This window comes from Xenopus laevis, chromosome 6S (assembly GCF_017654675.1).
Source record: "Xenopus laevis strain J_2021 chromosome 6S, Xenopus_laevis_v10.1, whole genome shotgun sequence".
NCBI lineage: Eukaryota > Metazoa > Chordata > Amphibia > Anura > Pipidae > Xenopus > Xenopus laevis.
This window is the reverse complement of record NC_054382.1, coordinates 46,680,272-46,694,249: the sequence shown is the minus strand read 5'-3', so window position 1 is coordinate 46,694,249 and position 13,978 is coordinate 46,680,272. Positions and strand designations below refer to the sequence as shown.

General features: G+C 37.9%; 1 protein-coding gene across 8 annotated transcripts in view; it reads right to left on the bottom strand.

Annotated features, from left to right (window-relative positions):
- Positions 1-13,978, bottom strand: part of LOC108719991 (trafficking kinesin-binding protein 1) — a 132,845-nt gene that overhangs the window by 30,225 nt on the left and 88,642 nt on the right. For all 8 annotated transcript variants that reach the window (XM_018269344.2, XM_041567552.1, XM_041567549.1 and 5 more), the window contains 2 exons: positions 7,134-7,234; positions 2,805-2,913 (listed from right to left, as the gene is read on the bottom strand). In XM_018269344.2, coding sequence (XP_018124833.1) covers positions 2,805-2,913; positions 7,134-7,234 — 210 coding nt within the window. The remainder of the gene's footprint in view (positions 1-2,804; positions 2,914-7,133; positions 7,235-13,978) is intronic.

The following is a 13,978-nucleotide window of genomic DNA, read 5'->3' as shown; positions in this document are numbered from 1 at the left end:
TCTGATTGGCTGTTGGTGACTCTACCCAATTTTTCAAACCTAAACTGCAGTCCCCTAGTGACCAACTGTGAAGAGTTTGGGGACCCCGGTGTTAATACAGTGAGAATCGCAGCAGGTTCGATTTCCCCATTGAAAGTCAATAGGTAAAATCAAATTGGCTAATGGCGGCTCCACCCACTTTTTATAACCTTGACTTATCACCCAGTGACTAACTCTGCAAAGATTGCAACCCTGAAATAAATAGTATGAGAATGGCAGCATTTTAAATTTAAACCAATAAAATTCTATATTAAGTTATTATTAAATGGGCAGTTCACCTTAAAATATATTTTAGAATTGTATACAGGGAACTGTTATCCAGAATGCGCAGGACTTTTTCTGGATAACAGATCTTTCTGCAATTTGATACCCAAGCCTACTAGAAAATCATGGAAACATTAAATAAACCCAATAGGCTGGTTTTGCTTCCAATAAGGATTAATTATATCTTAGTTTGGATCAAGTACAAGGTACTGTTTTATTATTACACAAAAGAAGGACATCATTTAAAAAAAAAAAAATTGGATTATTTGGATAAAATCCTAAGTCTATGGGAGACGGCCATTCCGTATTATTTCGGAGCTGGATAACTGGTTTCTGGATAAGGATCCTATACCTGTACCACAAATTATTACTTGTTTCCCAATGGCTTTCTAGTTTTATAATTAAATATTATGTTTCCCCCAGCCCCAAGGGGGGCTTTCTAAATGGTGACAGTTTGATATATTAACCCAGCAGAAGATTCAGACCTCACTGAGCATGCTCCCTGTGCTTTACTAAAGTATGCTACAGAACTACTCTTACAATCTGATAACATTATTTGCTAGCATTTCTCTGATGCTGCGGAGTTGAGAAATGTATCAGCTAGTGAAAGGTAAGTGATCTAGATACAAGTTTATATGAATGAGAGGACAATTAAATGAATGCACAGTAAATATTAATGAGCCATTATTTGTAAAAAAAAAAAAAGTATATATTTTGTAAAGGTGAATTGACCCTTTAATAGATATTTCTTCTTTGCCACAAGGTGTCACTACAGGAAGCTAATTACTAAAACAGTAACTGAGATGAGGCATGCCAGGCTACAAATCCTGTTATACATTCATAGAAGTGACTGCCCTACAACAACCTACATGCCAAGGCTATATATGTTATACAGGTATGGGAGTTGTTATCCAGAATGCTCAAGATCTGGGGGGTTTTCAGGATAACGAATCTTTCTGTAATTTGGATCTCCATACCTTGAGTCTACTAGAAAATCATGTAAATGTTAAATAAACCCAATAAGCTGATTCAGCTTCCAATACGGATTAATTACCGTATATACTCGAGTATAAGCCGAGTTTTTCAGCACCCAAAATGTGCTGAAAAAGGCTACCTCGGCTTATACTCGAGTCAGTATACGGAGTTGCTGTGCTACTGACCGGAGTCCCGTGCCACTGCACCCCTGATGGGGCCCGCAACCCAACCGATGATTAAAACAGACCGCAGGTTCTCCATGGCGCTTTGCGAATGATGTTGCCGGCTGCGCATCATGTGACGTCACCGCCCAGCGCCAGCCAGCGCAGCATTTCAAATTGACCGCACGCACATCCAGGTAAGCCCTGCCCCACATCTCTTCGGGTCGGCGTATCTGTCCAAATACTACGGTACATCTTAAGAACAGATCCCTATATTGAACCGCCAGGATTCTAAGCGCTTCTAATTTAACTGCGGGGTAAGTGCAGTCACTAGCTGCTCACAGTGAGCGCACCTACGATCCTGCTCTATTTCAGTTTTTTCCGATTAGGTACAACCTCCGACGTTCTAAATACCCTTTGTGTTGTGAGATTAATACATTATCGGTATTGCTTTCTGTTAGGCACAGGGAACCTAATTACCATACCATACTCCCTTTGATTGTAAGTATAGTTGCACTGTCCCATCAATCACCTCCACCACCCATGCTTAATAAAACATACCTTACTGTTATTGTATTACCATACTGGTAAAACACCATGTCCAACTGGCATTGTTATTAAAATAAAGGTAGCATAGAAGGCAGGGGGACGCACTGATAAGAGGCACCGACTGGCGGTAGATTTACTGGAGGCTAACTCTGCTAATTACAATTGTGCCTCAGGCAACGATCAGTAGCGGATTGTTATGGTCATGAAAAATCAATCTGACATTCGGATCCACCAAAACATCCAACCCCTTCACCCACGAGAGTCCCAAAATAAATTTTCAACATTTTTTAACCCACTCATGCCTCATTTTTGATTATTAAAACTTACTAGTAGCTGCTGCATTTCTCACCCTAGGCTTATACTCGAGTCAATAAGTTTCCCCAGTTTTTGTAGGTAAAATTAGGTACCTCGGCTTATACTCGGGTCGGCTTATACTCGAGTATATACGGTATATCTCAGTTTGGATAAAATACAAGGCACTCTTTTATTATTACAGAGAAAAAGGAATTCATTTTTAGAAATTTGGATTATTTGATTATAATGGAGTCTATGGGAGGCAGTATTTCCGTAATGCGGAGCTTTCTGGATAATGGGTTTCAGGATAATGGATCCCATACCTGTACAACTAATTCTGGGAGCGTTAACATGCTTAATAACAATCCTAGCACTTAAATAATAGTAGTTGGTACTACACAAATCACTGATAAACAGGACATACAAATACATGTTTTTGGTACCAGTTTGATACAAATTGACATTTTTTCCAAGGACTGCAATAGCTCAAAATGAATTAATGAACAGAAAAAGTTTACACACCTCTGAACGGAGAACAATATTCTCATCTTCAAGATCCTTCAATTTCTTCTGCAGAGAGTCAAAATGGAAACAGCTCTGGACAGATGAGGCAGATTCATTCCTCTTCAGACTAAAGGAAACAATGAGGAACAATTTTTTTTTTTGAACTTACTGCATAACACACAGAGACTAAAAATAAGAAAACACATAGACAAAATACATAAAATGCTAAAAGTGTTCTCATAAAACAAGTATATTGTCAAATACACTATTTGTCTTCCAAATACCAGCAACTTTTAGCGTCAAAAACGACTTAAATCACTCTACAGGAGTCAAAAGAAATATATCAAGCACAGTGAAAGCCCCTAAGTGATTATATAATAATTAAACATTAACTTTGAGACAAAAGGTTAGCCAATAATTGCCCCTAGCAAAATTCAAAAGTGCATGGAGTGTTAAACCTTTAGGTGTATGGCATGCATAGCGGTTATCTATCATTCTGTTATTTATATGAATGGAAACTGAATATCACGGATTATGACAGGTAGTTTAGCACATTTGAAGACACTCAAATGTGTATTTCTAATCGAATTGCTTTCAAACAGGTATGTAATATACCCCTGCTGCATAAAGAGCAGGCGCAATGCTTCAAAGAAGTCAGACTAAAGAAGACCAGCACTCAGAAGCTCACTCACAAGTGATGGAGATTGGTATGTTTGTTCTGAAAACTGGGTGTCAACAAGTGGCAAGTGTAATATCAAGTGGCTTTTCTTTAGCAACTGAGACAGAATAAAAAAAAAATACGCAAATAACTCCCTCAAATGCTTTTTGGTTGGTATGGCCAATGAATCCAGAAAACACTGACTGTAGGATATGATTTCTTAAAGTGGACCTGTCACCCAGACATAAAAAGCTGTATAATAAAAGTCCTTTTCAAATTAAACATATTAAAGCATTCACGTTGTAAACTTGTTTAAAAATCTCAGCTGTCAATCAAATATTGTCTGCCCCTCCTCTGTGCCTTAGGCATAGAGGTGGGGTAGGCAATTACTTTCAATTTCCATTCAGCACTTACTAGATGTCACTGCTCTCCCCACATTCCCCCCTCTCTCTTTACCATTTAATTGTGGAGCCAGTACATGTGGATGGACATCAGGTTCCCACATTCTGGTGCACAAACAAGATCCTGAGATGATGCAAGGCTTGCCTTAATAACAGTGTCCACAAAATGGCTCCTGTCTGCTTAGTATAATTATGAGTTCCCAGACTAATGGAAACAAGATTCAAATAATTTATATTGTGTAATTAAAGTTTATTTTGCTTGACTAATGTCATAAAATAGTATTTGGAATTATTTTTTTGGGCGACAGGTCTCCTTTAAATATTCATTTCTATTGTCTGTCTTTCTATTCAGCTGTTTTTAGGTCATTCAAAATGTATGGTGCTCTCCAGTGATACCAATAACGGCTTTTTAAACTAGATTCCTGGATGGTGCTGTGACTTCATCCACTACTGTTCAAGCTAGTTAGATGAGTGGACAAATTTGCACACGCATTGTTTTATTCCTTCTAAAGAAGCTTGGTGAGTATTGAGCACTTGCACTGCAATATGATGGCATTTCACATTCTAGACTGATGAGCTGCAGAATAAAAATCTTAGAACAACAAATGCATTCATAGATCATACTAATGAGATGATTTATTAAAGTTCATATTTTTTGTCTCCCGGAATCAAACGTTTTGGTAAGTATAAAAAGCATGAAATTGTGATAAAACTCCGGCATCTAAAAGCTGTCCTTTTCATCTTGGAAAATCTTTTATTTATTTATTTCTGGGTTTTGGAGGTTCTCTCGATTTTTTCCACTTGCAATTGCACAACATTTCTTACAGAAATGCGGATTTTTAAGGCTTCATTTACCATCTGCTTGTACGTTAACTACACCTATAGGAGAACACTTCAGAGCACTTTCAGAAATGTCCATTAGATACAGCCTAAAGGTGATGTTCTCTATGCTGCACCTTTAACCTTAAATTTAAAATGTTATTTGGCAAGCAGATTATTGGTGAGGATGTCTTTTTTTTTATTTTTAAATAAATTTTCCAGTCTGTCATTCCAACCATTTGTGGACCAATTTGCTAGGGTCATATGTGTGGTGTTTATACAAATGGCCTGTAGATGTCACTGTGCTCAAGACTTATACTGTGCATACTTACTATACAGCTTGTGGTGTTAGAGTTGCTTTCTGTTGTGTAATGGCTGCATGAGTCTGCTAATAAAGCACTGTTGCACTGCAACCTAGCAACTTCATGTTTTTATTAGAAGACCACAAAAAACAGACTGATTTTAAATAATCTTAGAGTAGCTATGTGTATATCACACCTAGCATTAATATTAAGACAAAAATCCCATTTACAAACCTAGAAATAAACTTGAAAATTCACTGCTGTATGTCATGAGTTCAGTTATTCACATTCCGCAGAATGGGAATAGACAATAGATATAGTGGCTTCAAGACTTTGATCTCCAGGCACTCCCAGACAGGGCAATTCAAAAAACTCATAGAACACAAACAAGTGAGTTTTCAATCAAAATCAAGCCTAAACTTTTATAGCTGAACTTTGAACATGAGTTTCATTGGAAAGGTCAGTTTACAGCATTGCCTGCATGCTAATTTTATATATATATATATACAGTAGAACCCCCATTTTACGTTTTTCAGGGGACCGGAAAAAAATTGTGTAAAATCCAGGAAAATGTAAAATCAGGGAAATGTATTACGCATAATATATAGGTGGGATCACAAAACAACAATGTAAAATGAGGGAAAACTTAAAATCAGGGGATGTAAAATGGGGGTTCTACTGTATGTATACATATATATATATATATATATATATATATATATATATATATATATATATATATATATATATATATATATATATATATATATATATATATATATATATATAAGTGTTATGGTGTTATGGCTCTCCCCTAATAAATTAGGGTCTTTTAAATGCCATATGTGTTTGCCTTGCCGATATATGACTCCAGGAATAAGTTTTGTGCATCCATTGAATGGACATCGTTATACTATTAGACACCACATCACATGTATAACAACACATGTAATTTATCTAATAATGTGCCCTTGTGGTTTGTCCTATATCGGCAAGACAGACCTCATGTTAAGACTAAGGGGCATGTTTACTAACATTGGAGATAAATATCTGGAGAGATTTCTGGAGATGTTGCCCATAGCAACCAATCAGATCTTTGCTTTTGTCTTCTAACTTGGCTGTGGCTGTTTAAATCTAATTGCTGATTGGTTGCCATGGGCAACATCTCCAGAAATTTCTCCAGATATTTATCTCCAATGTTAGTAAACATGCCCCTAAGGATTGATGCAACACAGATCGGCAATTAATACTGACTTTAGAGACAAGAAGACCATCAAACCTGTGGCGAAACACTTTTTGGAGGTGGGACATGGATTACCCCCTTTTAAGTATATGGCAATAGATCATGTCCCTGCTCCTCGAAGGGGTGGTGAGCAGTCACAGATGCTTTTGCAATGTGAATCCTAGGCACATTATCACCTTACCTTAATGAATATTGCTCCTTTAATTGTTTTCTTGATAAATGATAAATATGAGTATGTGGAAGGAGTCACATCTCAACCTTGTCTTATTTTTGCTTTTTTGATTATTATTTGCTTTTTTCAGAAATGGTATACATATGGGTATAATTATTGGTTGTGATGTCACTTTCTGGGCGGGATTGTGTGGGTTTTAAATTTTGTAACTTTATTGTTGTATTGTTTTTGGTAATGCATCTTGAAAAAGGTTCCACACTACGAAGCGAAACGTCAATGTAAATATGCATCCGAAAAGCTGTTTGCTTAATAAAAGATGAACAATTCATAAAACGGTATGCGTGCAATTTTCGGTGCTTTGGATTTTATAATCTTGGCACCACACCCGGATTACGATCATGAAGAGACGAGTGCGGACGTGAACATATATATATATATATATATATATATATATATATATATATATATATATATATATATATATATATATATATATATATATATATATATATATATATATATATATATATATATATATATATATATATATATATATAGATATATATATATATATATATATATATATATATATATATATATATATATATATATTGTGAGACATTCCTTCCCTATTCTTGTGTTTGAATACCCCCTATCCCTTCCTATACAGGACAACAACAAACTAAAGAGAATCACTTTTAAGATGTCAGTTGGGTTGGCTACATGGCACAAGACTTTATTCAGGGACTTACGGTGTAGAGCTGATGGATTCTGGCTCGCTTTCGTCCGCTGTACTAGTATAAAACTGAAGCAGCTCATCTTTCATGGACAGCTCATGACGCAACTGTGAAACCTAAGGAAACACAAACAGGTAACATCATCATGCCCCAGTTCTCATGGATATACACACTAGTGTACACACGTGCAACAGCAGAGCATTGAGCCATAAGCAACTGCCTCCACGATTTGCAGGTGTAAAATAGAATAAACCTAAGATTGCTGAAATAATGCTTTTGGACCAGGCTTACAAAGTAGAATCTAAAAGGCAAATTAGATTTTTTGCAAGCAATATTCCAGCCTACAGTTCATCTGTGCTATTTATTAGAAGACAACAAGCAGCCTACTAATCCACCCAGTTATAATAGCCACATTTATAGAAACACACATTTATTGATAAAGAAAAAGAAAATATGTTCATTGTTTCTGGATTTGGAAATTGCGGTAATAGGACAATGGCATCCTTTTTATATAAAGCCATTTATTAACAAATATCACACACCCATGCCATTGCAGGTGTGTCTATCTAAACAAAATACTAATAAAAAACAGACACCATATACAAATGGGCCTGCTTTGTCTTTCCCTCTAACATTTGCTTTTTGAAAGATAAACAGTGCAATATGCAAACAGCAGCCTAACTAGCTTCAGATAACAAACACACATTTTGTTCAGGCTTTTTAACCCTCTAACTGCTAATGATAAGTAGGGCTGTGGGTTGTTTAACCCCATGTGAGATTTCTAAACATGACACAGGATGCATTTAATATAATTTTTTTTAGTTAGAAGCAATTTTTTTCCCATCAGGAGATTGACCATTAAACTTAAATAACAAACTGCTTTAAAGGAGAAGGAAAGGTTAAAACTAAGCAAGCCTTATCAGAAAGGTCCACCTAAATATACCAGTAAACCCTCAAAGTAGTGTTGCTCTGAGTCCTCAAAAGAAACACTGCATTTCTTTCCTTCTATTGTGTACACATGGACTTTTGTATCAGACTTCCTGCCTTCATCTTAAACCTCCTTGCCCCGAGCGTGAGCATGCTCAGTTTGCTCCTCTCCCCCCCTCCCTTCTCTGCTGTAATCTGAGCCCAGAGCTATAAGTGCGCAGTGAGAGACTCAGGCAGGAAGTGATGCCACACCAAGCTAATACTGCAGCTGCTATCCTAAACAGACAGAGTTTCTAGGGCTTTTTACTCAGGTATGGTAAAATATTCTATGGAATAAATATAGCATTGTAGCTTGTACCATTGCAGCTAATCTATTGGCAATAAAATGCCTCTTTCCTTCTTCTTTAAATAAAGTGCATCACATAACAAAGTATAATTAATGCTTGAAGGGTGCATTTATTTCAGGTATTGTTAAAAATCTGGAATATTTTTTATTGCCTTAGAGAAGGAATTAATCACTATCCTTTGTGACCTATTAGGTCCATAAAATGCTTATAACAACGCTCAAATGTGAGAATCTTCAACAAAATGATATCTTCCGAGTTATTAAAAGTGAAAAAAACATTTATTTGGACATAAGCTAAAAGACGGCCTAATGCGTTTCGTGACTACTGAGGCACTTACTCATAGTGTGAGATAAGACAAGTAACAGTCTCACAGTTAGTCATTGCAGTCAATAGGTATTCCTTTTACTGGTGGATTTAGGGACTTTTGCTTACCATTTACCATTATGGCATCTGGGTGTATAGCCATGTTCTGTGTTTATAATTATTCTTACACTTTCCCAGATAATCGTTGATTGTGGAAGGACCTAAGTCCTCTGTATACCTCTGATGTCTGATTTAACTGTGAATTTTTTAAAATTTCTTTATTTTCAGTTTTTCACAAAGGGTACAAAAGAAAAAAGGGGGAATAAAGGGGGGTGAATTAATTACAATTTCCAAAAAAGAAAAGCCGTCAAAACATAACAAGACATTACATGTCTTATTCATACCTCAATAGCATCAATCAGTTTCTTTCCCTTTATTTACCTTTTAACCTATCATCATTTGGTCCTCAATAAACCTATGCCAGGGTAGCCAAGTCTTCCAATATTTTTGACTATTGTTATGGTGTAGATGAGTTAAATCTCAACAATCTGGATTTTTGTCCCAGTTTTTTTATATATATTCTCCAATATCTGAGTCCAATATCTGTTCAGAACTGGGCAAGAAACCCAGATATGGATATGGTTACCCTCCCCTTCTTTACACCTCCAACACCTATTTGATTTCTGTGGAAATATTTTTTTGAGTTTGTTTGGGGTATAATGCCATTTTGTTATCAATTTATATATGGCTTCTTTCGTTTAGGATACCTTGGTCATCTTATTACCATATTTGAATATCTTAACCCATTCCTGATCTGATATGCATATTCCCAATTCCTTTTCCCATTCACGGCACAAGGAAAGATGATTATATTCTTCTCGATTTGTTAAGATATTATATATTTTAGATAGAGGTTTTTCGATCTCTACTTCGGACTCCATTATCTGTTCCCATTGGGTTAGAGGTCTTTCCCATTTTTCTTATCCTGCTTACTTATATAATGTGACAATTGATTATGTCTCCATAGATCTCTAGGATGAGTTCCCCAACTCTCTTGTATCTCTTGTAGTGGGATCAGTTTGCCTCTTTTAGTAAAATCTCTCATTCTATTATCCCATCTCTCCCACCTCTCATATGCCCCTTTTTCCATACTAGGGGGGACATTTGGATTACATATAAGTGATTGTAATACATATGGTATTTCTGTCAACTTCAAAGCCAGTTTATTTTTATGCCATATTTTAAGCGTGGGGGTGACTAGTATATGTTGATCTCTTTCCTTCTTCTTTGCCCACCCTTCCTCCCAAAGTGCGTTTTCTAGTGGGTACTTACCCCATCCCTGTTCTAGGCAACACCAATCTTTTTTTTCCCCCTTTTCTTATCCAACTTAATATCCTCACCAAATGTATCGCTATATAATACATGTAGGGATCCGGTACTCTCAAACCTCCTTTTTCTTTAGTAGCTGTTAATATGTTATATTTTATCCTTGGGTTCTTACCATTCCATATAAACCTAGAGAACATTGACTTAATTGTTATAAAGAAGGAGTTGGGAATTTCCACTGGTAATACCTGCAATAGGTATAAGGCCTTTGGCATTATCATTTATCGCTTGTATTCTGCCAAACCAAGAAATTGTAATTTTTTTCCAATTATCTATTGTTTTTCGTAGGGTGGCAAGTAAAGGTATATAACTATCTGCATATGCTCTATATAGTTCTCCACTTAAGTTTACTCGCAAGTATTTAATTGTTGAGTTAGACCACTTAAATGGGAAATTTTTTTGATCTGTTGTATTATATTATCGCCCAAGTTAATGTTTAATATCTCCGATTTGGTGTAATTTATTTTAAAATTAGAGTATTCCCCAAATGTTTTCAATAGTTTCATCAGATTTGGAAGTGTTATTAAAGGATTTGTTACATACATTAAGGCATCGTCGGCAAAAACTGCACATTTGTATTCACCTCCCTTTATTTTTACCCGGTTATATCCGGATTATTTCTAATATGTGAGAGTAATATTTCCATAACTAATAAAAATAAGGTTGGGGACAGTGGGCACCCCTGTCTCGTGCCATTGAATATCTGAACGCTTTGTGATAGTATACCATTAATTTTGATTTTAGCTGTAGGTCTATCATACAGAGCGAGGATCCTCTCCCTCATTTTATCTTTCATCCCAGAATTTCTCAGTGTCTTTTCTAAAAATCTCCATGAAATTCTGTCAAATGCTTTTTCTGCATCAGTCGTTATCAAACAAGTGGGAATCTGTAGTTTATGTGCATATTGTATTATTGAAATCGTTTTAGCAATATTGTCTTTTGCTTCTCTTTTAGGTATGAACCCTGTTTGATCTTCATGAATAAGTTGAGGTACGTATTGCTTGATTCTTTTTCCTAATATATTTGCATATATTTTCATATGTATATTTATTAAGGATATTGGTCTATAGCTAGAACATGATTTTGGGTCTTTATCCACTTTTGGGATAATAGTGATATGTGCTTCTTGTGCCTGTTTATGAAACCCCTCTTTATCTGATATACTATTATAATAAGAATATAATAGAGGGATTAATTCAGCTTTAAATGTTTTATAAATTGCGGCTGTGTAACCATCTGGGCCTGGGCTTTTCCCCAGGTTCAGGTCGTCTATTCCTTCTTCTATTTCTTTTACTGTAATTGATAGCTCCAATTCTAGAGCTTGTTCTTCAGTTAGTGAATTCACTTTGGCCTCTTTTATAAACTGCTCCATTAATACCTCCTTTTGTTGGGGTGGATTCTTTTTTTGTACTTTATATAGTAATTGGTAGTTTTCTTTGAAGGCCTCTGCTATCCCCTTAGTATCATAATGTATACAGTTTTGGGCATTTTTAATTGCGATAATATTATTTTGGAATTGTGTCTTTTTTAATAGTCTAGCAAAATATTTTATTTAAATGTGAATTATTAGCAAATTGCTTTCGATTGCCTTACTTTGTTCTATACGTTGCATTAATTATAGGTTATATTACTTTTAACAGTAGCTTATGCCAAATAATTATGGAAATTAGAAATATTTTGTTGCTGCTCTGTTAAAGGGGTGGGGGATAACCGCATTTCTAAATTTCTAATCCCAGGCTTTCTGCTTAAATGTAGGGATACACCGAATCCACTATTTTGGATTCGGCCAAACCCCCGAATCCTTTGCGAAAGATTTGTGCGAATACCGAACCCTAATTTGCATATGCAGATTAGGGGTGGGATCGGGAAAACATTTTTTACTTCCTTGTTTTGTGACAAAAAGTCATGTAATTTCCTTCCCATTCGGATTCGGCCGAATCTGAATCCTGCTGAAAAAGGCCGAATCCTGGCCGAATCCCGAACCGAATCCTGGATTCGGTGCATCCGTACTTAAATGAGAGTCAGCAACTACAGTGTTAAAGGACCGATAACATCAAAAATTTTGACAAAAAAATTCGTTAAAATAGAACGGAAAAAAAACCACCAAGACAAATGAAAATTTTAAATATCAAAGACTTGATTAAGAAATAACTTACAGAAACTCCACTTCCACTCCTCCTCAAAAAAGGCGACAGGGCGACCATCCATCCTGCGGTGCTCGATTTCTCCTCCTGGCTATTCACTGACAGCGTGTCCTCTGCCCCGATCTCCTTCTCCAGCTCTTCTTCATTGTCCCCCTAGGAGCAGCAGTAGGAAGGCGATGTCGGCGGGCTCCCCATTGAAGTGAACCAGCTGGGCGATTGCGCTTGGGACTGAGCCTGATTATACAGAGCTGGGCAGATACCTGCGCTGGGGAGACCGGACAGACCAATGGGTAGACCGGACACATTGTGTGACCCAACACAGCCTTCTTTTGCCTCATTCCGTCTCTCTCATCCCATTCACCAGCCGCTTCTCCCCCATTCACTGGCGCTTTCCAGTCTGCGCTAACCTGCGTCCAACCCTGAGCCGGCGACCCCAGCAGAACGGGCTTCTCTCGGTGAGATTAGATCTGATGTTGCCGTCATTGCTGTCCGGTCTCCCCAGTACATACCGGTGGGGTTGGGAGACAGGCTCTTCTCATCGCCTCTGCGCTGCTGTTCCCACCACCTCCTGCTCCGACCCTGCTGATGCTGGGGGAACGACGATGAGGAGGTCATTGGAAGCATTCACCATCTAGCCTCGTCCTTCCTCCGGAAAATCCGCAGTACCCTGCGCTGCACTCTTCCTTCCCTCATACCTCACATCTCTAGCTACAAACCACTGCACATTTGAAGACTCAGGAGAAGCCCGGCTGCACCTCTAATCTGGGGGGACTCAGGCACTCAGTGCCACATTTCTCTCCCCATTAGCCGCATCCCCCAGCCATGATGATGATATCTCTGAGCAGCAAGCAGCCCTTCAGCAAGGTTCACAGCAGTATGCAGGATGCGGAGCCCAAGTACCCTGCACTGCACTCTTCCTCCCTCACTCCTCATCGTCAGCCACCAGTTCCCCCAGCATCAGCAGGGTCGGAGCCAGAGGAGGCGGGAGCAGCAGCGCAGAGGCGATGAAAAGAGCCTGTCTCCCAACCCCACCGGTATGTACTGGGGAGACCTGACAGCAATGATGGCAACATCAGATCTGATCTCACAGAGAGAAGCCCGTCCTGCTGGGGTCCCCGGCTCAGGGTTGGACGAAAGTTAGCGCAGCCAGTGAATGGGATGAGAGAGACAGGGAATGAGGCAGGAGAAGGCTGGGTTGGGTCACACAATGTGTCAGGTCTCCCCAGCGGTCTGTCCGGTCTGCCCAGCACAGGTATCGGCCCAGCTCCGTATAATCAGGCTCAGTGCCAATCGCAATCGCCCAGCAGGTTCACTTCAATGGGGAGCCCGCTGACATCGTCTTATTACTGCTGCTCCTGGGGGGATGATGAAGAAGAGCTGGAAAAGGAGATCGGGGCAGAGAACACGCTGTCAGTGAATAGCCAGGAGGAGAAATTGAGTGCCGCAGGATGGATGGTCGCCCTGTCGCTTTTTCTGAAGAGGAGCGTTAGTGGAGTTTCTGTAAGTTATTTCTTAATAAAGGCTTTGATATTGTAAATTTTAATTTGTCTTGTTTTTTTTTTTTAGTTCTATTCGAACTAATTTTTTTGTAAAAAATTTTGATGTTACTGGTCCTTTAACTAAATACTGGTGTATAGAATATTAACTAGCAGTAGCGGTCTGATGACCACTCAATAGGTTTACACTAATTTGCTCATTTACATTATTTTTTTTAAGTTTAGGTTCCCTTAAATAAAGGGTGCCATAAATAGTT